The 25,534-nt window shown below is 47.2% G+C and overlaps 1 protein-coding gene across 4 annotated transcripts in view; it reads left to right on the top strand.

The window, feature by feature from the left end:
• The window catches only part of LOC135371742 (uncharacterized), an 83,804-nt gene extending 64,582 nt beyond the window's left edge, over window positions 1–19,222 (top strand). For 3 of the 4 annotated variants that reach the window (XM_064605717.1, XM_064605710.1, XM_064605727.1), the window contains 3 exons: window positions 10,851–11,022; window positions 15,987–16,163; window positions 19,019–19,195. In XM_064605717.1, coding sequence (XP_064461787.1) covers window positions 10,851–11,022; window positions 15,987–16,163; window positions 19,019–19,087 — 418 coding nt within the window. In that variant the 3' untranslated portion in view covers window positions 19,088–19,195. Of the gene's footprint in view, window positions 1–10,850; window positions 11,023–15,986; window positions 16,164–19,018 lie in introns of all 4 variants that reach the window. The other variant, XM_064605723.1, reaches the window with a different exon arrangement.
• The last annotated feature ends 6,312 nt before the right edge of the window (window positions 19,223–25,534 follow it).

The raw sequence follows: 25,534 nt of genomic DNA, 5'->3' as shown, positions 1-25,534 counted from the left end.
TCGTGGCACTCGCTATAGATTTTACGCTATGGTTATATCAATCGAAATCTGAAGGTATGAACCGAGACGGGCAATAATTATTCTACATGACGTATCATAATCGCCCCTTAGAGCTACCAGTATTCGTGGTATCACAACAAATTTTACACTACGTTAACATCTGAGGAACGGAGCCAAAGCGAACACTATCGAATATTCAGGTGGATAGAGGAGAATATTCAAAGCGATACCAATATGAACGAATCTGAGGAACAGAGTAACAGAATCAAAGCATATCATAATCGTTTCTTCAAGCTAGCATTAGCTTATAAAATGTTAAAATGAAACACACAGCACAACTTTTGCCCAATCCAACCTGAGGAACAGATGGATAGAGACACAGAACCGAAGCGAGCGTTGATTATCCGTGGAATAGACGCATCGTAATCGTATCTTAGACTCACCACACATGGTTGAATGATTAGAAGGCTCGTCTTGGTGAAGTCCGATGTTTTACAATGATGCAAGTGCATCAGAAACACGTCTGTATAATAATTGAAGATATCCCACTTCAATAGACCTTGTCGCGTTACTCTCAAACCACTAGTCTCTGCGCGCTCTTTAGCCTCGTTCCCAGCGACGACACAGCATGAGTGGGCTGCCAAAATCGCTCTTGCCATTGTGATGAATACTGGTGGCCGCCGTCTTTAATGACTATGACTGACGATAACGTAACATTCCATATAACTACTCATCCGGTAAACATCTGAGTAGCGTATCAGCGTTCGAAAGATCACGGAAACACATGATTGTTTGCTTCAGTTTTTCACGTGAGGACTGCTGGCCGATGCGTATGTGTTCTACATCGGTTCCCGAGCAGGAGAAAATGAACCGGCACGAAATGAACACGAACCGACGCAAAAATGAACGAAAACACACACGCGAAATTGAAGGAACTCGGCAAACGGCAGTCCACACGTGCACAGTTCCTGCGACTACCACGGGATGGAAGACCTAATGTCGGCGCCCATTCCGTGAATCGCGTTGTAGTGTATACTAGCCGCAAGATATGAGAACATATCACAGTTATCTTTGCTTCAAATACATGTGAGATGCTACTCGAAACGATCTCGAACGTTTCGGGAACGTGGTCCTTGACTTCAGTCCTTCCGGGAGCCCCGTCGTCAACGCGATGGACATCGTGCGCATCGTTGGACCCGAACGCGTCCGAAGCGGCGCATGTCTCGAAGTCGCTTTCATCGTTCGAGATATCGCGGCTTAACGAAAATACACCTCTTTAAGTTTAAATAAGCTAGGTTCTTGCGATATAGTTAACTAAATTTCTCAGTCTCTGCTTCGACATCGAAATGATCAATGATCGAATGATTGAATGCGGGGACTGCGACAAAACCTACGTCGGTGAGACAGGCACGAAGCGAGTAACATAAGCCGCGGTTATAAGAATGCGACAGAAGCGTATCGTATCGAGTTATCACACCTCTCACGTATCCCGATTGGTGGATTAGTTGACGTAGCCCTGTCGAAGAGGGTCTGTTGCGATAAGTCGATACGATATGCGTTTGCCGCATTCATGTAAACGGGGCTATAGAAGGGACGTTGCAGAGGCTATGAATGCCACACGAATTAAGACTGAATTGGTGAATCACTGTTGTACTAGCGGACCCGTGTTTGACCTTGATAACGCAAGACCATTGCACTCTAAAAACGAGCCTCACCGCATAGCACGCTCTGCGCCAACCATTGCCACGAATGATAGGGTTGCCGCTTCTAATTCGAAGACAGAGGGGAGCGTAGCCTTTTTGTGGCAATTTTTAAATATTATAATTGACATTAAAGGGCGTACGTCCACCTCTCTCTTGGAATGAGAAGCGATAACCCTATCGTTCGTGGCCATGGTTGGCGCACATCGTGCTATGCAGTGAAGTTCTGTTTTCAGAGTGTGGCACGGGAGGCACGATGGGGCCCTAGAAAGTTGTTAGAGTCCTGGTTTATTAGACGTGATGTGACAGCGTGTAACACAAACTGATGCCCCCTACCGGATGTGTACAACGGCCTCCTGCATAAACAGATAGATGTGGCCCCTTGTTTGACCATTTGTACTGATCATGCTTCCTGCATAGGTGGCGAAACGTCTACCGTTTTGTTTTATATTCTTATGTAAGCTGCAGTAGTAAAGGATTTTACATTATGCCTTCATCTTCCGGCTTTTGGAGTATATTTTCGTCGAAATGATTGGGCACTGTGCGTACTGATTCAAAATTTGCCGCATTTTTTTATACAGGGTGTTTCACCTGAGGTGATAAAAATTCTAAATGGGGACGTACTCGCCGGAGGATTGTGGGACTTTCAGCAACTACTTTCTGGAATCTTTTGCTGCCAATGAGGAATGTTTTGGACATTTTTTTTTTGCGGGAAATTAATGCTTTCCAATCGATCTTTGACAATTGCCACGAAGCCTCACCTTTTTACAGAAATATGAAGTCTTCCACGGATAACTGCAGATGAAAAAAAAAAAAAAAAAAAAACTATGCACAGCACCGCAACAGAAATAGTCGAAAAAAATTGTGAAAATTCCGCTCTATCTTTATTTGTCTTTTGTCAATCGCAGCCGTCACTCACTCAGCCTGTATAAGTAAGCATATTCACACAATGTAACATTTTACTTTTGTTTATCACTTTAATTATGCAGTTAATGATATGTGGTTTCAACAATGGTAATCTTTTAGGAGAACTCTTACTCAGTGCATAGTCTTCAATCTATCGTTTCTTTCAAAGACCGTGCCCGAAAAACTTTCACAGTGTTAGTGATATGTCTGTTTAGCAGTGATATTGCACAAACTAACTTATTTATTCAGTGAGGAATTTTTGATTCAATGTTGTCACTTTCGAAGGCTGTTTAACACATATTCCTCTTGGACTTTGTTTTACATGCTGCAAAAGCGTGAGTCCAGATTGTGTTTCTGCGTGCCATGTTTTCGCATGAGGTGCTGTGATATGTTTACTAGCGGCATGGCAGGACGGGTTAAGCCATTCCGCTCGTTGGTGGAAGCCAAGGTGATGCTCGACACTGGGAGGTGGTGAGTTCGAATCCTACCACCGGCTGTGCAGTCTGAGGTTTTCCCTTGGTTTTCCGAAGGCTTTCCAGACGAATGTCGGCCCAGTTGCTCCTAAAGTCGGCCCTAGACGCCTACTAACCCCCTGTCCCCCACTCCATCCTGCTGTCCTCTCTCCATCTGTCCACATCTCTAGGCCGCTCACAGTCACAGTTGATCCACTGCGCTAGCATGTAATAAAAAAAATCACATATGTTTTAGCTTATTGGAAATGTAGAAAACCTTTTGTGGAAGAAAACCAGTTCACGTGTGTAGAAATGTCAGCTTTCATGACCACATGCGGGAAAAGGTGAGTAACTTCGAGCATAAGCTTTGCACATACTTTTCTGAAAGCTTTTGCATAATGGAGGTGTTACACGCAGCAAAGGCACAGGGACAGAGAGAGAAGAAGAGACCAGCCAGAGAGAGAGAGCTGCGTTGTGATGTCTCGAGGCTAGTGGAGAAGTGGAAAATGTTCTGTTACTTTGCGTCTAGCCCCTACTGGTTGTCAGTTGTTCATGCACAAAAGATTGTTCTCAACCGCCTGCATACCGTGACGACCACATTCGAATTCGATGGTACAGGGGAAGGTTTCATAAGTTTGTTGATTTCACTGCATGCTCCGCTTTTCGCTCTATGCTGTTGCTGCATTCTACGTGAACAAATTTCTGATGATCTGTTGCTTGAACCCTACATTCTAGTGGTGCAGTAGTCACTGCTGGAGATATATTCTCGCCGCACTTGTGCCGCTGTAGAAGTTATTTCCCATGAGTGTGCCTTGACGAAGGACTATGGTAGGTCAGGTAGAATCCCACACAACCATGACTAATTCCGCGGACGTCGGCGGCACGTGCGACAAGGAGATAGGAAAGCTCTCCAGTGTGTCAGTCAAGAGCCATGCGCCGTGAAGAGGACATAACGACAACGAACGAAATGAAGCCAAAAATACGTGTTTTATCCCGGAATACGCGTTCACCACGTCCGCCAACGGATGCCCCCGTAGTGGAAGGGACGTCTCTTTAAGTGGTGTGTTTCTGTAGCTGCGCTACAATACAATGGGCTGCGTAGGACATGGACGAGGGGCTTGTGGTCGGTATGCAGTGTGAAAGATCGGCCTTCTAGGAAATGCCTGTAGTGTTTCACAGCGAGATACGCCGCCAGAAGCTCCCTCCCGGAGGTGCTATAGCGACGCTGAGTTGGGGAAAGCTTGTGCGAAAGAAACCTAGTGGGCACCATTCGCCGCTGCAGAGTTGTTCTAAGACGGCTCCAACTGCTTTGTTTGAAGCGTCGACCAATAAGGCCATCTCGGCGTTAGACTGCGGATGATGCAGGAGAGTTGCGTCTGCAAGTTTCCGTTTGACCGTTGCAAAGGCTAGTTGAGCTTCATCAGTCCAAGTCAGAGTTTTTTGCTGTTTGCGGCCGGTGTCGGCGAGCAGATGGTGCAAAGGCTCGATGATGTCTGCACAGCGCGGAATGAACCGTCGATAGAAATTGATGAGACCCAAAAATCTGCGGAGGCTGGTGTGGGAGGTAGGCAGTGGGTAGTCGAGGATGTGCTGGACTCTATCGCCCAGAGGTGAAATGCCTTGCGGAGTGATGGTGTGCCCGAGGAACTTGAGGGTGGAAACGCCAAACTCGCACTTAGATGCATTGATGACTATGCCGAATTCCTGTAGGCGAGTGAACAACTGGTGTAGGTGGTCTCGGTGTTCTTCCTCAGAAGTACTGGCAACGATAATATCGTTCAGGTATGCAAAGCAAAATGTTAAACTTCTGAGGACCTGGTCGATAAAACGTTGAAATGTGATAAAAACGTGGACTGCGTTTGGCAGACCAAAGGGCATCCGCACATACTCGAAGAGCCCGAATGGAGTCGTGATAGCGGTTTTTGGAATATCTGGTGGATGAACAGGAATCTGGTGATATGCCTTAATGAAGTCGATCTTCGAGAAATAAGAAGTTCCGTGCAGACGGGCGGTAAAGTCCTGTATGTGCGGCAGTTGGTAGCGGTCCGGCAACGTAACGAGGTTCAGGGCCCGATAATCGCCACAAGGGCGCCAGTCGCCGGTAGATTTTGGAACCATATGAAGAGGTGAGGACCATGGGCTGGAAGATGGTCTGATGATACCTAGGTTCAACATATGGTCTAATTCTTGCTTCGCAATACGCAAGCGCTCGGGCGCCAGCCGGCGGGGACGGGCGGCTATGGGTCGTCCTTTGGTGACTACGTAATGGACGGTGTCGTGCTTGGAAGGAGCGTCTGCTGCTGGAGGGCGTAAGATGGCAGGAAAGTCACTGACGATGCCTGCGAAAGGGCTGGGGTCGGGCAGGCGGAGCGTAGGACTGAGGGCGCGGATAGCAGACGGAAAACCGCGGACCTCAAGCAGTGTGGTGTTGTCCACCAGACGACTGCGACGAATATCCACCACTAGGTCGAAGTGGTTCAAGAAGTCGGCGCCGATGATCGCGTAGGGAAGGTCGGCGACGAGGAAGAGCCAGCGGAAAATGCGGCGAAGACCGATGTTTAAGGTGAGCGATCGGTGCCCATATGTGCCAATTTTCGACTGATTAACGGCTTGCAGCGTATACTCTGGGGAATGGCGCATCTTGTCGTGACGGGTCGGAGGAATAATACTAACGTCGGCGCCGGTGTCGACGAGGAACCGTCTGCCAGTCTCGCGATCCGTGATGTAGAACAAGTGGCTGTCGCGATCCCCAACCATTCGAGCCATTAATGGTTGGGACTTCCGTTTCCCTGCTATGAGCACGGCGGTTTGCAGTTGCGGGCAGCGACTCCAAAGGTGTCATGGTACCAGCAGTACCCATTGGCAGGAGAAGGAGAGCTGTGGTATCGGCGGGATGGAGAGCGGTGGCGGCGATACGAACGCCTAGGAGAATAAGCTCTGGGTGGATGGGAGATAGCAGCGACTTCGACGCGAAGCTCCTGAACTGCGGCTTGCAAATGCTGGACAGTGGAAGTCAAGGTCGCGATAGTGGGATCTGGTAGAGGGAAAGGGGCAGCATCGTATGGCAGCCGGGTGGGATAACTTGACTGGGAGGTCTGGCTCGACGCAGCAAGAACGGGAAGGCCCTGCAGGTCCATAATACGGTCGGCCGTTTTGGCTAGTTCATCGAGAGATGTGAGTTCGGCAGCAGCCAATATGAGCCTGGCATGGTGGGGTAGGCGCTGTAGGAAGAGCTCACGTAATATGACATCATCAGCGGAAGTATCTCCGAGGAGTTGGCGCATGCGGCGCAAGAGGTGGGTGGGCTTACGATCTCCTCGCTAGTGAGCAATTGCTGCAAGCGTCGTTGTTCCGAAGCGGCCGTGCGGCGGATTAGCTCGGTCTTTAAGGTGTTGTATGGAGTCTCAGAGGGTGGCTGAAGAATAAGGTCGCGCACTTCTGCAGCGGCCTCGGGTGGCAAGTGCGAGACGACATACGAAAATTTTGAAAGCTGGGAAGTTATTCGGCGTCCGGCGAAGGTAACCTCTACTTGAGCAAACCAGAGTTGAGGATCGGCCAAGGAATAGAGCGGTAGGCGAAGGTTGGTGACGGCGGCCTCTGCGGAGACGGGTATGTGATCGCCGTCCGGGATTGACATTACGTCCGGGAGAAATCACGTCCGGGTCACCAATTTGTAGCTGCGCTACAATCAACGAGGTCCGATACAAGTGATGGCCGAAGGAAGAATGATGTTTTAATGAACTGCGGGTGCGCTCGACACCTACGCTCGAGGTAAGAACTCGCGGGGCCACAAGCGATGTCAATGATAGTGAAGTTGGCCGCTACATTTCTTTATCTTTCTTTCCTGCCAGGGTAGCGTCCGTGCTCTTCGGGGCGGGTTTGCAGGTGCGTTCATCTCTACTGCGCATGCGTTTCGATCTTAGCTCCGTGGTTAAATGAGGTGGGTCTGTGCTTGTCTTGCAACGGTTGGATGGCACAGGGTTTGCGTGGCAGTCATTTCGCGACGCCTGTCATGGGAAAACCTGCGCTCTGCTACCACTGCCAGTGATAAGCAGATCCATCTCATTTGATCACGGTATCCAGGCCGAAATGTATTCCGCTGTGAAATTCTGTTTATCACACGCAGGCTTAGAAACAGTGAATCAAGAAGATATACCAACAGCATACTAGATACGCTGGTCAAATAAGGAATACGTTTGAAAATGAGAAGACAAGCTGTCATGGATAGGGACACTGGCACATGGAAGAAACTTGAAAAAATAACACGCCAACAACAACACCTTTATTGCGAGATGATGAATGGGATGTTTACCCCAATGCTGGAGGTGACGTGGGGAATGAAATAATGAGCTCCTTCACAATAAGGATCGAAGCCCTATGGTATCCAAAAATAACGTCTACCAATTCGGAACACCAAGAAAATGCTATATGAAGGGAAGTTAAAACTTGCGCATATTCCCGTACATATTAAGAGGCAACAGATCCCCCACCCCTCCCGCCGGGTGGTTGCTCATTAAACAACGACACACTATAACAAGACACACGCAAGCGCACACGCACTGCACGTATGTTTTTTTCGTATTGAACTCTGCTTCATGTATTCTTACGTTACATTGAATACACTTTTGTTTAACGCCAAGGAAGTTTCATTACAAATAGTTACTTACATCCCCTTACCTTCCCACCTATGTGATAGATGCCTCCATGATGATTTTTAGATGGGATGGTCATGCGCCCCGTAAGCATCTGGCAGAGAAGACTGTTGTTACAGCAACTGCTTTCGTAATATAGTCCTAGTGAACGTCAACTGTATATGCTGTGTCTTTGTCATCTTAATTTACTTTGATTCAGCTGGCATTGAAGGTTTTGCTCGCTTTAAAAGCAAAATGCTATGTGCAGGAAGCTCTGTATAACACCGCGCGCACAGGGTTTTCGTGCAGGAAAACAAAATAGTTTTGACAAGTCGGATTTCCATGGTGACGCCAGGACGTATCTTTGTGCAGTGGAGCAGGCTAGATCGTAATTATCATGCTGCTGAACGAGCACAATCTTGAAAATAATTGTCTGTACTGCCAGCAAAATATGACTGATTAGTATATTGCACATATTCTTTTTTTTTTTTTACGATTACAACGCTCAGCAGCACTGCTGACACGGTCACGCGAGGTAGGAAGAGCATGTTTTTCGAGTGGAAGTCGAAGTTCATTTCCGCATCGTAGCGAAATATAAGCTACACCATTTGTATGCGTGTGTAGAAATGGTATAGCACTGCACGGGCCCGGGCTTACCCGAAAGTCCGAGCACGACCCGGCCCATGGGCCGGGCGGACCGGGCTTGGCGGTTTTTAGGCGGGCCTGGGCCGGGCTCGGGCTTCAGCCGGTGGGCCTGGGCCGGGCTCGGGCTTCAGCCACCGGGCCCGGGCCGGGTACGGGCTTGACAACGCCGGACATGGTCGGGCATGTACGCGAACATATTTCACTTCACGAGACTGGACAGCTGAATTTTCACGTTGCTTTTTTTCCCCATTGGGTATGTGGTGTCAGGTATTCTCATCTGAGAACTATCACTTTTTTACATGTGATCATGCTAATTTCGTGAATGGGTCTGGATTTCACGCGTTCACTCACACACATTTGGGGACGATTGGTGTGGGGTCCTGTGCATGAGCGTCAGTTAGTTACGAGAGTCAGTCGTTCTCGTTGGCGTCTGGCACGAGGGTCCGTGAGGTTAGGCGTTCTGACATATTTCGTTTTCATGAGAGTCCGGCAAGAGGGTCGGTTAGGTTAGGTGTTCTGACATATATTTCGTTCTCGTGAGAGTTCAAGAAAGAGGAACTAACACAGGAGCATGTGCAATAGAGCGACAATGAGTCTCTCTTGAACCGCAATGTACATAGGCCCACGCGCCGCTGCGCCCTGCGTTCCGAAGCAAGCGACCACCAAGCACAGAGCGGCTTGCCGGCAGAGAAACACAGCCGCTGCTGCGTTCGAGTGTACCTCCTGACTCTCCACCAATTGGCTGCGTCCTTTTCCTTGCTGCGTTGTGCTCTTTTGTAAATCTAAATACGCCTCCGAACCTCGAGAACAAATAGAGCAGAGGCGGGCTTGGACCGGGCCTGAGCATGGAAACAGTCGGGCAGTCTTGGGTAGTAACTAAGTTACTTTTAACTTGTAACTGTAACTAGTTACTTTTGGTGGTAACTAGTTACATTTCCATAGAAGTAGCTTTTAACTGTAACTAGTTACTATTTTGTGAAAGTAACTGCAAGATGTAACTAGTTACTTGAATAAATGTCGTTCCTTTTTATTTCGTTAGTCTACCTTCCCCTACTTCCCCCTAACAGTGTCTTCCTTCCTTTTATCCGTAATCGGTATGTGCCCCCTGCTTTGAGATCCTGACGAAGCAGGGAATTCCAGCTTTGCGAACAGAAATTAGTTGAAGTTAGCGACCCTCAACGGTCGGAGTGAGTCATATGTGAGCAATAGTGTCACTGCCCTAGTACGGGATCCTGCCTTCTGTGGATATGGACAAGGGAATGATTATGCACAAAGAGAAACTTTCCGGTCAGCTAACTTGCGCTCCGACCAGTGCAATGGCTAATCCTGCTCCGGTTGCTGCTACCGTAAGCTTCCGTGGCCGCTCTATGAAGCAACCTTCCAGTTTTCATCATGGAAGGATGAGAATAATAAAGTGCAAGCTATGGAATAAGACGTACTCGGCAAACAGGACGTCAACTTCAAACCTGAAAAAGCACCATGAGGCGTGTTCCTTGTTCTAGTGTATGTCTCTCTCTCTACAAGCTACGAAATGCGTGCGTGTCACCGTGCTCTCCTTTTTCACCGCGATGGGCCAAGTCACATGCACATGTCGTATTTTTTCGTGTGGGATAACCGCGTATTAACTTATACTGCTTCTGGTTAAGTGCAAAACAACTTTTATTACACTTCAGTAAATATAAATAAATTTATGTTTTTAACAATTGTATCGCCCTCTCATGGACATTTTTATAGAAAGTAACTGTAATGTAACTAAGTTACTTTCTCTCAGTAACTGTAACTAGTTACTCGACCAAGAAAGTAACTATAACTGTAACTTAGTTACTATTTTTGGCAGATAAACTGTAACTGTAACTCAGTTACTTTTTAGAAGTAACTTACCCAAGACTGCAGTCGGGTACGGGCTGGGCCCGGGCAGGTGGAGTCGGGCTCGGGCCGGGCCCGGGCTGGAAATATATAGAAGACGTCGGACCCGGGCCGGGTACGGGCCGTAGTAGCCGGGCCTGGTCCAGGCACGGGCCTGAAAATTAGGCCCGTGCAGTCCTCTAAGAAACGGGGCATGAGCTGGCTGTTCATCACATTGACAAACATGCATTTCCCGTTCCCTCCAATAGATTGCAATATGGTCCCAAATTTTACATCCACAGGTACATACTGGTACGTAGATGTCATCGCAACAAAAATACTAAAAATGGCATAATTCGACTTATCCCCTTATTGCCCCCTTATTATCGTTATTCTCTTACTAGTGTTTTGCCTGGGACTACTACGAGTATTTTGCCTGGGATATGTCATGTAGAATAATTTAAAATAAGAATAAGAAGACTTTCTCTATTATCTGCGCGGGGGAAAGCAATAGCCCGTGGGGCGTCGATGCGTCTGCATCCAGGGTGGGTTGTAGCAGTGCGTGTGGTAGCTAGTGACCGGCGGTGGACGTCATCGCTATGACGCGGTATGTAGAGTCTTATGTTACGAAGGATATGAAATATATCTGTTGGTTTCTCCTTCAACTGAAGAAAGCTGCAACGAGACCATCCTGATATTGCTGGGGAATGCTTCGGACGACGGTACCAAAAAACACTGAGCTTCCACTACCTCGATCTTCCATACACAATGGTTGATGAGGACGACTTCTGCGTGGCAGTCCTAGGAAAACCGGGCTTGATGCAACGCGCTGGCTCCTGCAATGTGAGTTAACCACAACACGATCCAACCGAATTTTAATGTAGAGCGCACATGTTACGGCCCCCTATCCATATGCGATACAGAAGCGCGGAAACCGCATGCGGGCTGCCGTTGAGCGTCAAGAAAGAGTGCTTTCCGCCCAACAGCCCCTATTGCCTGCGGTTTCCGGTGCTCTCAATATATCGACGGTAACGACGCTGTCAACGCTCAGCAGACTGCGTGGGTAGGCGGAAGAAAATAAGAGTGGTGACGCAATCTGCATTGATCATGTGATTGGACGAAGATGCGCAACAATCGTGCATTGCGCGGTAAACAAAAAAGGCGGAACGCGGAGGCGGCAAGAATTTCCCGCTCCGCAAACCCGTTAACGCGCATTTTTGCTGCATGTGGGTACGCAGCCTTAGGCGTCCATACTCGCGTTGAGCGGCGTCGGCGTTGTATCCGGCAGGGCGAATCGGGGCCGAAGCGAAGGATGAAAGAAGCGGGGAGGCGTACGGCGTGAGTAGAGAGGGCGCGATGAGGAGGAGGGCGAAGAAGGAGGGCACGTTTGGGAAGCCGTAACGCATCTGGCTACAGTTCGGCGAGATTGGGTCAAAACTTGCGACGGGAACCGTGGCGGCCGCAAAATCGCGGAAGTTACTTCACAAACTAGGATTGGAGTGCTACATGAAGAAATTACCTTGTGTGGGAATAAAAACAGTCGTGTATAACTCAGCAAGGAGAGCTGTTCTCAGGCTATCCATTACCGACTGTCGTAGTCGTCCAGTGAATATTTTGTGTCTATGCCCACGCGTGTTCACATCTTCCTATTATTGACGTTGCAAATTAATATACATAGTGAAGAAGTGCAAAGCGTTGACGGGTTTTAACGGAGGATACGAAAGGGCGATTATTTGCAGCGATGCGAACCTGCGAAGGAGTTAACAGCCGCACAGCATCTTTTTTCCCCGCGAATACGTAACTTAACCGGCTCTCACGTCAGGGCAGCTTCCTCCACAAATGACACGGCCTCCGGAAAGCTCACGTGCTCCCGCAATGTAATAGGAATAGGCGAGACACTTGTCCCTCTTACATCAGAGCTCGACGGGATTCTACTGAAAATGGACACGAATCCGTATCGAGTATGTGGTTTGTACCCGGTATGAGGTTCACCTTTTTATTCTTGCGAAGTCTGCCTTTAAAGCTGTGCGTGTCGTAAACTGAAACACCTAGAAAAATATTATCTTTTCTTCAATACTTCGTGCGGTAGTATAAACGGCCCTTTGGGGTACCTGCGCTATTGCTAAAGAATAATCCCAAAACAGGGATTAGGTTATGTCAACGACGACAGTCAACCTGATTGGGGCCCAAGAGCACTAGGGTACCCTAATGGAAGCTATCTAATTAAAACCACACTCACCGCATAACATGCATAAGGTAGCGTTTTCTTTGACATCTCGCTTTTGCTGAGCCTCAAGTCATTTTGTTTTCGATCGAGCCGTTACAAAACACGAGGAGCTGATTCGGACAACTCAGGAAGCTGCGGATAATTATTCGCAAGATCATGGATCGGCCATTGCGGTTGGCAGGCCTCCGCGGATACTGAAAATGAGATGGCGGTTTCCAAACAAGCCGAGGAGGTCCACAGCTGGACAGCGTGGTACAAATTTCTTAGACATATTGTAATTCCTGAGAGATCCTAAATCGCGTGACCATGTGCCAAAGAATGCCAAATCATATTGACGGAAACCGAAATTAATTCTTGGACCAGCGGCGCAGCGTGCGTTCCTAGCACCCGAGGCGAAACCAGTTTCGCCCCCCCCCCCCCCCAAACAAGACACGTCGCAGGAATGCCACAGAATTCGTCACACCTCCCCCAATCCAGTAGAAAGCGCCATGCTCTTCGGTTGCTTCAGTTTGACAATATGCGCTGCTTTCTTCAGCACACAGTCTACTGCCGAAGCACGCGGGATGCAATTTTACACCTGTGTGCTATATCAATCCTCGCTTCAATCACCTCCGTCTTTGACGCGCCCAGAAGGTCGTTCCAAGAGCGCTCTAGGTTAATAAATTTAGATTTTATCGAGTGATAAAGAGTTTCACCGTTTTATTTCGGAGTTTTTTTCTCTCTCTGGTGATAATTTGCGGCCCAAAAAATCTTGTGCCGGTCGACGGCACCTACGGCACCCCTCGCGCTACGCCACTGCCGTGTACCGATCACCGTGACGCCCCTTATGGTCGGAGTTGTCTTAGGAGTCACGGGCTGCAAAATATCAACACTTGGTGCGCGCAGTACCTAAAGAATATTGAACACTCTCTCAGAATAAAATAAGATTGTGTAAGTATGGCCCTCTTGTGACAAACGGTATGCACCGAGGGGAGTTTGACGTCTTGTATGTTTTCCGTATAACATTCCCAACAATACACTCACGCCATATGGAAACGTAATGTATGTCCGGAACCACGAAATTCGGAAACGGTATTCTGGATATACATTACATTATACGTAGTACAAGGCAGTATTGGCGTCTACTTTTCGCCTGCGAGGGGCAAGTGGGAAATTTGTCCCCCCCCCTCCCCTCCCCGTATTTTTGCTTCCCGAAAGTCGTCTCTTTTGTGCCCCTTTATGCAGGATGGGCACAATTGGCACAGCTCAGCTAGTTTGTGCATGGTAACTACTGCGAGACGACGAATACTAGTAAGTGAGATCATTGCAAAACGCGTCGAACGCATAGTGTCCTCTTGGAGCGTGAACGAACCAATATTGGGGTGTTCTTGAAAATCCGTTTTAGCGATCCAAACAACTGATTCTGCCGATTCGAACTACAGAGCCTTATAACAAATCGGAAGAACCCTTCATCTGCAACTGTAGCAACTGGAGCGTGGTGGATCATTCGCATGCTTGCTTGTAGTAACTATGACATATTGCAGTGCACTTCCAGGCTTTCCCTTTGCGGAAAGCTGTAAATGACGGGAGCTACGTCGGTCACCTACCTGTTGTCAACACGCTGTCAAGGAGACGCCGGCAGTTGGGAAACTCGATCTCACGCTAATGAATCAGGATGATGTAGCTTGCAGTGTCGCTTTGAGAATGAATAAACACCCGTGTGCGAGCCTCTCTCCGTAGTTAGACCAAACAGGGAACGGCATAGGGGTGAGCACTTTGCGTAGCTTTAATGCGCGTGTAGGTGGCGTGCAGGTGTAGGTGCCAGTGTCGTTTGCGATGTTCTACGAGAGCTCCTTGTCCCTGATACCCCCACTATGTGGTAATAAATAAACAGACAAATAAAAGTAAATATACACACAAACTTTCTCACGCGCAGCAGGTGTTGTGATGTCACAACTGGACGCTGAGGCGTGTGAAATGCTCTGCTGAATACGTAGTTAAGTCCAACAGCGTACCGCGGATATACGTTGTCTGCAACAGCAAACATGGGACAGTCTCAGGGCCAGTTCTCACTTGGCGACGCCCGACGCGGCGTCGTGAGCGGACGGTGGAAGTACAGGCTCATTTCAGCGCGCACGATTTTCATGTTCCCACCACAGTGGCATTCCGTTGTCCAAAGCAGACTTCTAATCGATATCTAACTTCTTCCGATATCTAAGTTCCTCCCTTTACGACAATTTTGCTGGTCAATCATTCACACACCGCGTAAGTCATCCTCGTTTTTACTACAATTCGCTTGTCTGGCAGGTGCAGATTTATGGCGGCGAGAACCATGCACCCTGTCCTCAATTTCATGTCTTTAATACGACCTTCTCTCGCTCCTATTTATTTATTTGTCAACAGTTATCGCCACCTTGTTGTCGTAAATATAGCGCTCATGGCTATCCTAACAACAACAACAACAATACCGCAAATTTCTCTTCCGACCTGTCTTCCAAGCAGAACAAGATGTTCCATTCCGAGAGGTATTACAGTTTGCACTTTCAATCTCGTCCTGCATGCCGATGCTATCTACAACCCACTGATAGCTTTAACGATGTACAGCGTTAAAGCTATCAGTGGGTTGTACAAGGGTGGACGGGTAGGTGGAAGGCCTTGAACAGACTCTTGAAACTAAAGGACAAGACAATACCGTGACAATGACAAGACATATACCGTCCACCCCTATTGCACTCGACTTCCAGTACATTGTAGTACTTGGGGTACTACACATCAGAGCCAAATACCCTCTTGCAAGGTGCTATCAAATCACCCCTCAGTGAGAAAGAGTAATGTTTTGTGTACTGAACATGGCCTCAGGAATGCTTCAATTGTAATATCAGTTAATTATTTTTTTTAGCTTCGGTGAACCGGTTTGATCCCGTACATCTCTGCTCTAGACGGGAACCTGAACCGAACTTGATGACAATGCACGCAAAAGACTACGGGACGACTACGACAAAACAACACAAAAGAGTACTAAAGACAAAAGTACTACGACGAAACGACACAAGACTACTGTAGAAGTATACGACAGGAGCAGCAGCGCGATGTGGGCAGGCATTGCGCTTCTCCCCTCCTACAGTTTGCAACACAAACTACGCGTCCTTAAAAACCACAGCGCGTCCTTATAAATACTTTAACTGAGCAAGTGTTGTGGAGAGTTCCTGTTTGACTTTACACAGAACCGTTTGGCATCAACTGGGTTCATACTGAGTACTGCCATGCAATCTTTCAAAGGCCGCTTAAATCATCCTTTCTCTAACTTTTTTTTTTCCAGAGAACAGTACAGTTTTGTGCACCAATGGCAAAGGCATTCACTCGTGCAAATGAAAGATGACGTAACGGTTCGAATCAGTCATATATGTATGCTCAAAGATACATTCGTTTCACTTCGAAATCTAGATCGCAGTCACATTACCTGCCTCAGTGTCCGAAATGTCGGAAAATTCGTACATCCATTGAATTTCAAAATAGAACGTGTTCATTCTATGTTGTGTCTTTGTGAGTTCATGAATTGTAGAAAACAAAACCTAATTGGCTGATATATGTTTGGTTACAGCGAGACGACGTGCAGGAGTACTTCAAGAAAATATATGACACAGCTCACGTGCGAAATATGGTCACATCTAAAAACACTCAATGCGTCTTCGACTGCTGCATGCTTGACTTTTTCACGACGGAGTATAAGTTCCATAGCTATTATGCTTTTGATGGGAAGCCTTGCGGCGACATATACGTAAGTAATACATGTTTTGTACAGCAAGATCCTTTATTAAAAAAAAGAGCAACACGAAAGTTACCTCAAAAATATTTATTTTATTTCATTCCGTGTTAGGAACTCTAAAGTGAAACATAACCACAACTCTTCAAGGTACAATTATGTAGAACTTGGCTGCGTCATCACACAAACACACAAGTCATCACCTCTCAGTTCTTCACCCTCAACTTTCGCAAAGAACAAAGTTGGAGTCGTCACAGCATTGGCGGACAGACGTCACGTGATATTGAAGTACAGGGTAGGTGCTATAGAAGTAGAGTTACATTTTCGCTCGTTACGAGGTAACTATGTAACTGACAGACAGACTTCCGCTGCCACACAGTGAATAATTTGTGCACCGGAAACCTACCAACAATATTTTTGTCACTGTGTGGCAACGGACGTATGTACATCAAGTAGTTATCGCGTGCCCAGCGAAAATCTGACCTACCTTGTATAGCGCACACCCTGTACAAGATAACGGATATTATACAGGCTACTATTAACCATTACACTTTTTTTAAACAGCAACAGCATTTTTTTTAGATTATCGATTAAAAGTGTTAACTCTTTACTGCTTATTTAAACTGCCTGTGAGGTGATCCGCGCCATATGTTGCCCTTTCTCCCTCTCCGCGTCTCTGTGTCGTCTGCTCGCTGCATCGCTTCAGTTCGCAAAACATCGCGTCCAAGTGATTTAAGCCAATCTGTGGCTCGCGTTCTCGTGATGCAGCGTACATAAACCGTGCAACTTTGCAATGACATGCTTATTGCACTCGCGAGCAGCGCACTCGTCTAGTTGCTTTCGTTCCCAATAGATGACGCGCGATTCGCCTCAAAGTTGGGGCTGGACTGTACTAGCTTGCTTTGCGTACCAATCTTTGAAACGCGATTGCTGAAAAAAAAGTATCATGTACAGCAGAACTATTATGCATCTGAAACGTCGAAGTTGAAAGCTTTCAGAAAACGATGCGGTTTCTACAGATTTGTCTTTCACTTTACAGTTGCTTTAACAGCGACAAGTACGTGTAGCTATCATAGTACGAACACGCGTGGACAACTGGCGAGAGGATAGCAGGAAAGATGAGAAGCAGGAATGTTAGTGTACACCCTGCGACGAGTTCATGGGGAATCCTGCCAAGATGTCAGTAGAAGGCTCACAAAAATACATAGGAAACGAACAAGGAAAGCATAGATGATCTTAGCACGGCTTGTCGACACGTTTAAAGGGACGGTCTCGTACAGCCGGGGCGATTTCGAAACTTAGCCAAAACTATGTTCACGAGTACTGTACGCATACAACCGTCAAAGTTTCATTCGGAATAACCAAGTCGTTTTCGAGGAATTTGTCGAAACGTGCCATAATAGCAGACGACGAAACATGCGCCTCTCTCATGCAACGTCATGCATGACGTCGGCCTGCGGGTACGCCGCCGTTGTCGTGATAACTGTAACTTGCAGAAGCCTCTTGGATTGAGTCATCCCCTTTGATCTCGAAATGGGGACACTCAGGCATATATATCCGCGAGCGGAGAATGTAGTCCGTGCATTGACTGTGGGGTCTTCGACAATGTGGCGGATAACCGGATACGTGGAAGTTAAGTCACGTGTTTTCTTTCCGCGAGTATTTAATGCGGTTTTTAAATGAACACGCACTCCTTCTCCATGTACGTCGTCAGCGACACTTCATTTCGAAACATGGTCAGTGTGCAACGGGGAGTGTAATGGAAGCGCACGTAATATATTTTTGATCGGAGCTGTAATGCGACCGCGCGTGCCGGTGGCCGGTGACTTCAGATTTGTGATTGTGGGTGGGGTTGTCCTGCGACTTTTAACTTGTCTTTGAAGATTAACATAGTTGTTCTAAACCACCATGTGGGCCACTTCTTAGAATGTGCGTTTTTCGCCTAGAACTGAAAGAAAATGTACGATAGTTGCCGCGGTCCCCAGTAACTTCTGAAAGTCGTCTGCTCATGCCGGTGCACTAGAGCGCGCAAAAGCAGACGATTTCTGTATCCTATCACGGACTTTCCGCAGGGCGATGTGACCGTTCTTACGGTTGTCAGCATAGATCGCGGCATGCTCTGCAATCTTTATCCAATTAATTCAGTTATTTAACCGTGACGTGTTTTGTCGGGTAAATTCGCAGTATTCCATTTTCAACAAAGGGCAATCGAATGGTACACTTTATGAGAGGGGCAGGGGGTACGAGACAGTTCCTTTAAATATGGTAGCTCATGCCATCGTTAGCTGTGAAGATTTGGTGAAACCGCTTTGGCAACGCTATCATTATTGTTATTATTTTTGACGATGCCCTTTTAATGGTAGGAGTGTCGCGTCTTCTATTGCTACTATGGTGGTCGCACAGTTTCGCTTTGGTAACAGTGCTACCTGACAGGTCACGTGGCTGAATAGAGCTGTTACGGGGGACCTACGCTACTGTCGACATTGGTGGTCCCCGTAAAGTTTTTGCTTTAACAAAACAGACTCACAATGCATAAGTAACAAAATTAATAAAGCGAAGCACGTACAACATATCTGTGGTCCGTAGCAAGCATGTCCCCGATTTTGGTATCCAGCGAGTTGCGCCAGTGCCTTATTTTACATTAACTGATATTTTTATGCACATGTCTAGAACCATAACGTGTTAACCACAACCGCTCTTACTATATCGCATCAGATTTGTTTCAAGTATCTAACATGAGACTGGTGATCATGGATTTGGCAGCTTCGTTTAACTGAACAAGTAATACATATATGAAGCAGAACATATTAGCAATACTCAACGCAAAACATCGATACCCCCCCACCTCTCAAAATACCACCAACTTTCAGAACAAGCGGAATAGAAGAAACTGTGTCCTTGGCGCATGTGTGGCCCAGAACTACACTTTGCCTTTCTGACAGAGAACCAGATCGACGACAAGGTCGTGGAGTACGCGCCTTCCAGTTCCATGTGGAAACGACCTCTTGAAGGGTGAATGCATGAAAACACTGCTGCACTATGCACTATTTTCCTAATAAAAGTAACAAATGGAATGGGAACTCCACAGTGTCATCAGTTGAGCTCCTAGATACAGTGCGGGTATGTACGTCAGCGGCAGCGATACGTGCATCAAGGCAGGAGTGAACGTGCACCGATCCTGGGTAAGATATTACGGGGCAGACGAAAGCCATCTTGGACCAGAATTACCGCGGACATCCGACGTCCTTAGCATCACTTACTTGAGACGTTCTTCAGGCATATTTTCCAGGCCTCCTTTCAATCTCAGACCTCCACTGTGCCACTGTATCAGGTCATGGTATTTCAAGTTATCGTTTCAGGGCTGCCGTCGCCTCCACAATGGGTCCGTCTACATAAACAATTTCCACAACTCTCCCGTGTTAAACTCATTTATGATTGTTCCTGTGTCGCAGTTCTTGATCCTGTCAATCTAGTAGTTTATCGAAACGTTCAGCGGTTGTCGCTTTAAGCGGCCCACCTACACAATAACATCAAGTAGGCCCATATGGCAGGTACTGAAGATCCCGGATCCGGCAGAACACGGATCCTGCTAATAACCAAGACGAACGACAGGGAGCAGCGAGCTCTACCCAGTAGTGGCAATAGTATGCTGGTGCCTCCTGGAAAAACATATCGACGTCAACGCAATTAACAAGAAAATTAGTCAAACAATACCGCTTCAACAACCCTTCAGACAAAAATCAGAAGGTTTCAATCTTTTGGAAGAGCTTTTGAGAACCAAAGAGCTTTTGGAAGACAAGATTTCCGTCTCGCTCTGGCTAAGGAGATTAGTGACTGGGGGGGGGGGGGCATTTTTTATTCACTTCTGGTTGTGCATTTGGTGCCTAGAATATAGCAAGGCATGGTAACGCAAACGTAATGTTCCTTAAAGACATTGCGGCAGGTCATGCCAGGCTATCCCGGATAAACGCAAGAGCTCTGAACCTGCATTGAAAGTTTCACAGCGAAGAAGAGGGGCATTGAAACGGAGACAATGGGCACCGCGGACACCGAAACTCATGGGGCTCTGACATCACAGACTTCACGGATCAGTAATTGTGTAGCAAAGGTTTTACGTGAGCACAACCACATACTATTGAAACGACAGTTCTACACAGTTTAGAGAAAGCAGGGTTGAAGACGTAGGACATCGACCAGCGTCTCAAATCGTGCTTTTGACGCAGACGAAATGCTGTCTGTTTAGGGTGGTCTTTGATACAAAGTGTGCTGACGTCCAGTTTTCGGTGTACACAGCGAAGTTGGAAACGCCCAGTACATAATTGCTGAATCCACCTGCGAGTGCCCAATGCACCGCTAGTGACTAGTTCGTTAGAATGTCTTAGTGCGTCTTGTTGCGGTCACTGGATTGCTGGTGTATTCAGCGACATTTTCGGTTCTTCGGTGGACCGGCCAGAGCACCGCTCCAACTCCGTCTGAAGTACTTAGACACATGTTCGTTTCTTCGGATCGAAAACGGCTAGTAGAGGATGGTTCGTTGTGTGAGCCTTCAGTGCTTCAAAGGCAGTCTGACACTGCTATGACCGGATGAACTGTGTTTATTTATTTATTTGTTGTTAGATTGGCCTTGCCAATGAAGAGAAATTTCTGATGTATGGCCTATAATAGATCGCGCGCCCGAGGAAGGGTTTTACTTGTTTCTTGTTGCTCAAGGTTTTGTATTTTTCGATGTCCTTTGTTCGTGAAGGGTCCGGGCGTATTCCGTCAGTGGCTTCTATAAGACCTAAGAATGATATCTCAGTTGTTAGGAATTTGCACTCTCAGAGGTTTACTTTGAGTCCTGACTGATGTAGGCGTGTCAGGACCATAGGTCGGCGAATTCATTCATGATGGCCTTCACCGACTTCATTCACCATCACCTCATAGAGAATGATGTGATGTTGAATGAAGGGCATGATGTGATGTGAAGTTGAAGTTGAAGTTGAATGAGCGGCATGATGTGAAGTGAAGTTGAAGTTGAAGTTGAATGAAGGGCTATGATGTGATGTGAAGTTGATGTTGAAGTTGAATGAAGGGCTATGATGGGATTTGAAGTTGAAGTCCGCGTGATGGGTTTTGAAGTTGAAGTTGAAGTCCACGTGATGGGATTTGAAGTTGAAGTCCGCGTGATGGGTTTTGAAGTTGAAGTCACTGTGGTGGGATTTGAAGTTGAAGTCAGCGTGATTGGTTTTGAAGTTGAAGTCAGCGTGTGTGAGTTTGGAAGTCGAAGTCCGTGTGGTGGGTTTTGAAGTCAGCGCGATGGTTTTTAAGGGGAAGTCAGCGGGATAGGTTTTGAAGCTGAAGTCTGCGCGATAGATTTTGAAGATGACGGATAGGTTTCGAAGTCCTCATAATAGGTTTTGAAGCCGACAATGTTTAGTCGATGTCTGACCTTCACGTGTCGTGACTGTTACTTGTGCGAACGCGTGCGGAGTGAATGGCAAATGTATATTGGAGTGCACTGAGCGAACATAAACGCTTCGCGTTTCGTGTCTCGTGTGGGCGTATTGGCCTGACACTGTAGATGCCTGGCGGACTTCCTCCCCCCCCTTGTTGTGTACCGGCGGTCGCAGGGAGGGAAAGTGTTTGGAACGCGTTACTCTCTGGCGTAGTGGGGCGCGGAGGGCAATGCCATGTAGCCGGGGGCAACTGTATGTTGCGAATGTGAGCGGTAGATTAGATCGAGCTGTGATTTGGCGTTCTGCGGTCGCGCGGTCTGCACGTTGCGGTTGTTCTGTTTGACTCATTTGCTCGCCTACAGCTATAATGTGCGTATATATGTATATTGGATGGGTTTGGATTTGAGCCTCCGCCTTCGGTCGCGTACGCGCGTTTTACTAGGCGACAGTAGAGTGCTGTCGTGCTGACGAAGTGTGTTTTATTAGGCTTATTTTGTGTCTTCTTATTGCTTATTTTTCCTTTGTGTGATTGGGATCCAAATAGGACAAGATCGGGCTGGCATTGTTTTTGTGGACGTCTTTTGTTTTAAATGTAATACACAGAGGTCACTATAGGCCTCTTACTTATCAGAGGTGCATAGGTCATGTTTTGGGGAATTATGTGTTCGGCATGCATGTAGCATCCATCGGACACAAGTGTTCCATCAGAGCACGCAGCTGATATTTCTTAGATATTCATCGCCAATAAAGTACATTTCAGCAGAGGCGGGGAAGTTAATTACCACCCAAAAGTTGCTAGTTACGAGTTACGTCATTAAGCTAAATATGTAATGAAGTTACAACCTTCAAGTTATCAAAATGAAATTAAGTGAGAAATGAAAGTTATTGCTACTATGCCGAAATTAAGTTGGGAGCGGAGTTCCGAATATACCTTGTCAATTGGGCACAAAGTGAGAATTGCAATTCCAAGTCCTGCGAGTTCCCATTTTCCGCGCACATTTCATAGAACCTTGCCAGTGGCCTTATCACCTTCCCCGTAAAAAAATGCACTCCACGCACTCCAAACGAACGCTCTGCTGCGACCTAACTCAGAAGCACGTCGGAATTGCGTTTGCGTACATCCAGTACATCGCGCTGCAACAAGGCGGAGCAGACAGGCTGCTGGCGCCGCGCACGTGCAAGAGGCGGGGTCACTGTCGTCGGATTTTTCAGCAGCAAAATAAAAAGAAAGGAGCCCGCGTTGTGCGTTCTGTGGGCTTGGACGTCAAGCGAAATAGAAATTTCTAACTTTGCTCATGATACTTTTGCGAAGTTACCTCAAAAAGTGACTTACACTACACTCAAGTGATTATGATGAGAGGTTGTTTCAAATATCAAATAAAAACATGTAAGAGTGGGATTGTTGTAAACTGTGTCGACACATATTTATTTAGAGATTGTGAGAGAGGAAAAGAAACTTGTTTCACGGACTGTAAGTTGGTGGTCTTCCGAGCTCCTTGCAGTCTTTACTTCAATTTGCGCCTCACATTCTGTGTCCAAACGCCTCGGTCGTTAAGAATTCACTTAGTGTTCGTCCGTATATACCCTCCTCGGAGGAAAAAGAATACAATGGGTTACACTTCTCCGAGGAGAGATTCTCAGTTTTTGGTGTCAGTGATTTATCGAGACCATGATACATCCCTGTGACACCCCGCACCCCAAAGAAAAAAGTTTTGCGACACACCCTGCAAAAAAGGGGGCTTGTCGTTTCAGCTGTATGTTGGTAATTATACGTGTAAAGCTCTTATCACGTAGCTGTAATAATGACCACGCCCCCTGCTTGATATTCCGGATAAACCACTGCAGTGGTATATTGCATGAAAGAATTAGAGTAAAAACATATGTCCAGCGAAGGTGGTACAGGTCGCTGAATTCGTTCATGACGGCTATTTCCAGTGTCAGTAAGCATCATGTCACAAGAACTCGTGTAATACTGAGTGGCTGGACACGATGTATTCCGATGCCGAAGCTAATAGCCGGAAGATACCCCGCGTCACGAGTGAAAAATGGCACGGCGGAAAAGCCAGACGTACGAAGCCACATGATCGTGCAATGTACCGGCAGACACGGCGATCGTACGAAGTCCTATAAACGTTCAATGTTCCGGCAGGCAAAGATGTCGTACGAAGCCACATGAACCTGCAATGTGATATGCGCTCACTTAGCTGTCAACAACGGGCGCAACATTGTGCAACAACCCTACCGCGTAAGCAACATACCTCCCGCCGCCGTTCACATACGACAGCGGAGGTCAAACGTTGCACCCCTCCCTTTCCTCCTTTCTTGGTGCACCCTGCTTCCAAGCCCAACCCAGAGCAAGGCGACCGCACCCTCCAAACAGCATACCCCTCCTCCGCTTACGCTTTGCCGCCACTACCAGGAAATCCACGCTAACAGGGGCGAGGAAGACGCCAACGTCGTAATCCTCCAGCAGCGAGCACCCGGGCACACCAACGTAGGCCTTCGTTGGTATTCAACTTCAAAACCCCATCAGCGGTCACCCGAAGCCACATGAACGCGCAATGTGCTATGCGCTCACTTATCTGTCAACAACGGGCGCAATATTGTGCAACAACCCTACCGCGCAAGCAATACACCTTCCGCTGTTCGCATGCGAACGGAGGTCAAACGTGGCATCCCTCCCTTTCCTCCTTCATTGGTAAACCCTGCTTCCAAGTCCAACCGAGTGCAGGCTGACCGCGCCCTCCAAACAGCATACCCCTCCTTCGCTTACGCTTTTGCTGCCACTACCAGGAAATCCACGCAAACACAGGCGAGCAGGACGCTAGCGTCGTAATCCTGCAGCCGGGCACACCCCACGTAGGCCTTTGTTGGAGTTCAACTTCAAAAACCCCATCACCGACTTCAGCACCCATCATAGGAATTCAACTTCAAAACCCCATCACAAACTTCAATTTCAAAATCCATCACCGACTTCAGAACCCATCATAGGAATTCAACTTCAAAACCCCATCACAGACTTCAACTTCAAAATCCATCACTGACTTCAGAACCCATCATAGGAATTCAACTTCAGAGCCCCATCACAAACTTCAACTTCAAAATCCATCACCGACTTCAGAACCCATCATAGGAATTCAACTTCAAAACCACGATGGGATCTGAAGTTGAATTCTGATGATGGGTTCTGAAGTTGAATGATGGGTTATGATGTGATGAATTCTGAAGTTGAAGTTGAATGATGTGATGTGATGTGATGGGTTCTGAAGTTGAAGTTGAATGATGGGTTATGATGTGATGAATTCTGAAGTTGAAGTTGAATGATGGGTTATGAAGTGATGAATTCTGAGGTTGAAGTTGAGTTACGGGCTCGTGATGTGATGGTTTATGACGGTGATGTGATGTGATGGGCTTTGCGGAAAACTGACCATGATGTGATGTTGAATGAATTCTTAGCAAAATGCCGACCTATGGTCAGGACCCTGTCGAGAACTATGATGTGACGATGGATATCATCAGTGTGGGTACATATGACATTTATGTATACGACAACCTTCTTGTCCCATTTGAATTGCTCGAGGTACCTGTCCATAGCTGACTGCATGGTAGCAGGTGCGTTGCATAACCCAAAAACTCATTGGGTTGCATCCGAAATGTCCCTCCGGTGTTACGAATGCTGTTTTGTGTCGACCTTTTTTACGTAAGGGCACATTTAGGAACCTTTTTTTTTATGTCGAGCTTAGATATGAACCATAAGAACCTAGAATTCCTTAAGCGATACAATATGCCGTAAATCCTGGACATGGGGCAGGGATGTGTCATTGTATTCTTTTTTCATTTAACTTTCTGAAGTCTGCGCTTGCTTGCTGCGGTGATGCTTCTCGTTCACCACTATACATGGTGAGGGGTATTCAGATTGGAAACGGAATGTAGTTTCCTTGTCCATTCATG

The sequence above is a fragment of the Ornithodoros turicata genome, chromosome 1, assembly GCF_037126465.1.
Source record: "Ornithodoros turicata isolate Travis chromosome 1, ASM3712646v1, whole genome shotgun sequence".
NCBI classification, from domain to species: domain Eukaryota; kingdom Metazoa; phylum Arthropoda; class Arachnida; order Ixodida; family Argasidae; genus Ornithodoros; species Ornithodoros turicata.
Note: the sequence above shows the minus strand (reverse complement) of the source record. Positions and strands in the feature narration are given on the sequence as shown.